The sequence below is a fragment of the Cricetulus griseus genome, chromosome 2, assembly GCF_003668045.3.
Source record: "Cricetulus griseus strain 17A/GY chromosome 2, alternate assembly CriGri-PICRH-1.0, whole genome shotgun sequence".
In the NCBI taxonomy this organism is placed as follows: Eukaryota; Metazoa; Chordata; class Mammalia; order Rodentia; family Cricetidae; genus Cricetulus; species Cricetulus griseus.
This window is the reverse complement of record NC_048595.1, coordinates 3,791,906-3,794,615: the sequence shown is the minus strand read 5'-3', so window position 1 is coordinate 3,794,615 and position 2,710 is coordinate 3,791,906. Positions and strand designations below refer to the sequence as shown.

General features: G+C 58.9%; 1 protein-coding gene across 9 annotated transcripts in view; it reads left to right on the top strand.

Annotated features, from left to right (window-relative positions):
- The window catches only part of LOC100772374 (nephrocystin-4), a 91,361-nt gene extending 88,895 nt beyond the window's left edge, over window positions 1-2,466 (top strand). For 8 of the 9 annotated variants that reach the window (XM_027398392.2, XM_035439355.1, XM_027398391.2 and 5 more), the window contains 4 exons: window positions 1-49; window positions 439-618; window positions 903-1,046; window positions 1,888-2,466. The exon at window positions 1-49 is cut by the window's left edge and continues 123 nt beyond it. In XM_027398392.2, coding sequence (XP_027254193.1) covers window positions 1-49; window positions 439-618; window positions 903-1,046; window positions 1,888-2,028 — 514 coding nt within the window. In that variant the 3' untranslated portion in view covers window positions 2,029-2,466. Of the gene's footprint in view, window positions 50-438; window positions 619-902; window positions 1,047-1,887 lie in introns of those variants that run through there. The other variant, XR_004768086.1, reaches the window with a different exon arrangement.
- The last annotated feature ends 244 nt before the right edge of the window (window positions 2,467-2,710 follow it).

Sequence of the window (2,710 nt, the reverse complement as noted above, 5' to 3'; positions counted from 1 at the left end):
GACGGTTAGGAAAGTGAGAGCCTTTACCTCCCACCCTCAGGAGCTGAAGGTATGGCCCTTTTTGGAGGTGGAGCTGGGGGTCTCTTTGCTTCTCTGAGCCCCTTCCTGCCCAGCCTGCAGAGGCACGGGAGTGGTGGGCTGTGGAGGCCTGGGAGTGGTGGGCTGTGGAGGCCTGGGAGTGGTGGGCTGTGGAGGCCTGGGAGTAGTAGGCTGGAGAGACACGGGAGTGGTGGGCTTCGGCACCAGGGTGGCTGGTGGCAGCTTTCACAGCTCGTCCCCACTGAGCTACCTGTTTTGAAAACTGCCTTTTGCTGGATGTGGTGCTGAGGCTGGGGACCAATGCATACCCCAGAGGCTTTCAGGATCACTAAAAGGTGACTGTCAGCAACTGTGTCACCACAAGAGGGCTGTGTCCTGATCTCTCCCTTGTCCTTGAAGACAGACCCTGCAGGTGTCTTTGTGTTGCCGCCTCATGGGGTACAGGACCTTCATGTGGGCGTGAGGCCGAGGAGGGCTGGCAACCGCTTTGTCCATCTCAATCTGGTGGACATGGACTACCACCAGCTGGTGGCATCGTGGCTGGTGTGTCTCTCCTGTCGCCAGCCACTCATTTCCAAGGTCAGTATAAACAGTGTGGTAGGTGGGGGCGGGGCAAAGGCACCTTAGGGCCTCTGCTGTGTCCTGTGGGTGATGATATTACCTGGCCCTGGGACCCAGCTACCCAGATCCAGGCTCTGTGTGAGGCGGAGATGGGACAAACCTCTCTGGGATGATTCCTGGACGGCTGGCCTGTCTTCTCTTGGTGGATATCCCAGGATCTGTGGCCAGGTGGAGCACCTGTGCTCAGGAGTGCTCAGGCTGAGCCAGCGGCCATTGGGTCTCTTGTTCCACTCCCTCCCCAGGCCTTTGAGATCACCATGGCAGCAGGCGATGCGAAGGGTGCCAGCAAGCGGATCACCTACACCAACCCCTATCCTTCTCAGAGGACCTACCACCTACACAGTGACCGCCCTGACCTGCTGCAGTTCAAGGAGAGCTCCTTCCAGGTCTGCCTCGAGGGCTGGCGTGCACGCTGGGAGGGGTAACCCCATACTCGGGAGTGGGGCCTGCTTCCAGCTGGCAGGCTCTAGAAGGTTGGGGAAATGCTTCAGGTGGCAGGTGAACACCATGGCCCTCGTGCCCTCCACTGGAAGACCCTGACCTCCTGTGCCACCACGTGCAGGTGGATTTTTCTCTGAGGAAGTGTGGCTGAACTTTGAGGGTGGAAGAGGGTGATGGGAGTGTGGGGCCTATGAGGGGGGCGTCTGCGGGGCCTATTGAGGGGGGCCGTCTGTGGGGGCCTACTGAGGGGGCGGTCTGCGGGGCCTACTGAGGGGCGGTCTTCGGGGCCTACTGAGGGGGGCCGTCTGTGGGGCCTACTGAGGGGGCGGTCTGTGGGACCTACTGAGGGGGCCGTCTGCGGGGCCTACTGAGGGGGCCGTCTGTGGGGGCCTACTGAGGGGGGGCCGTCTGTGGGGCCTACTGAGGAGGCGGTCTGTGGGGCCTACTGAGGGGGCCGTCTGCAGGGCCTACTGAGGGGGCCATCTACAGGGCCTACTGAGGGGGCGGTCTGTTAGTGGGTTGAGTGGGCCCATTACCAGAGCGGTGTCTAGGCAAGGGGCGCCACCCGGCTCTCCCCACTGTCCTGAGTCTGCACCAAGCTGCAGCAGCCTTAGGCAGGTGTGGGCCTGCCTGGTCCTCACAGCCTCTGTTGATCCAGGTGCTGGGTCTCCCACAAGCCTGGATGTGCCATAGGTGAAGAGTGTTTCACGCATGTCACACAGTCCTAGAAGCTGCTGCAGAAGAGCGGAAGCCCGGGTGAATATTGAAATTGCTGTGCTCTTGCAGGTGGCAGGAGGAGAGACCTACACCATTGGCCTGAGGTTCCTGCCAAGTGGTAGCACCGGGCAGGAGGAGATCCTGATCTACATCAATGACCATGAGGACAAGAACGAAGAGGCATTCTGTGTGAAGGTCCTCTACCAGTGAGGGCACAGCCGTGTGGCCAGGGCCCATTCCTGAGTGCCCCCCCCAAACCCCTCCTAGCCTCGCAGTCTCTGTGACTCAGGACGGTCCTGCGTGGCCTGTGGAGCTGGCCAGGTGGAGAGAGGAGGTGTTCCTGGTCATGGCAGCTAAGCTGAGCTGAGACTCTAATCCTGTGAGGGAATGAGGCCTCCAGGTGGCCGCAGCAGTGACCCCACCCTGCCCATGGCACACGCAAGGCTGCGTTACTCCTCATGACTCTCAGGCTGTCACCGTCTAGAACAAATTGTCTTGTGTAAGTCATCCCCAAAGATAAAATTATGCTTTTCTTACCAGATTTAGTATGAACATAATATATTTTAATTTGCTATGTATTTTATACTGGAATTCTTTTGTATCTGCTTTTTTTTTAAGTTATTGAATGAAACACTTGACTTCTGCAGAGTCTCTTCTGATGTTTTCTGGGGTTCGTCCTGCTGGGGTGATTGAGGGGGGGTCTGCTGCCTTCTGGCTGTGATGTTGCTCCTGAGGCTGGAGCCGTGGCTTGCTCTGCATGTCTTGCTGGGAGAGAAGGAAACAGCACCAGGCAGGTGGTGATGAGCAGTGTCTGTCCCGCGCCACTGTCTGCCGAGGCTCCCTGCCCCTCTTACACCCAGTGGGTGCACATTCCTCCTTCTCGGGGAGTTGT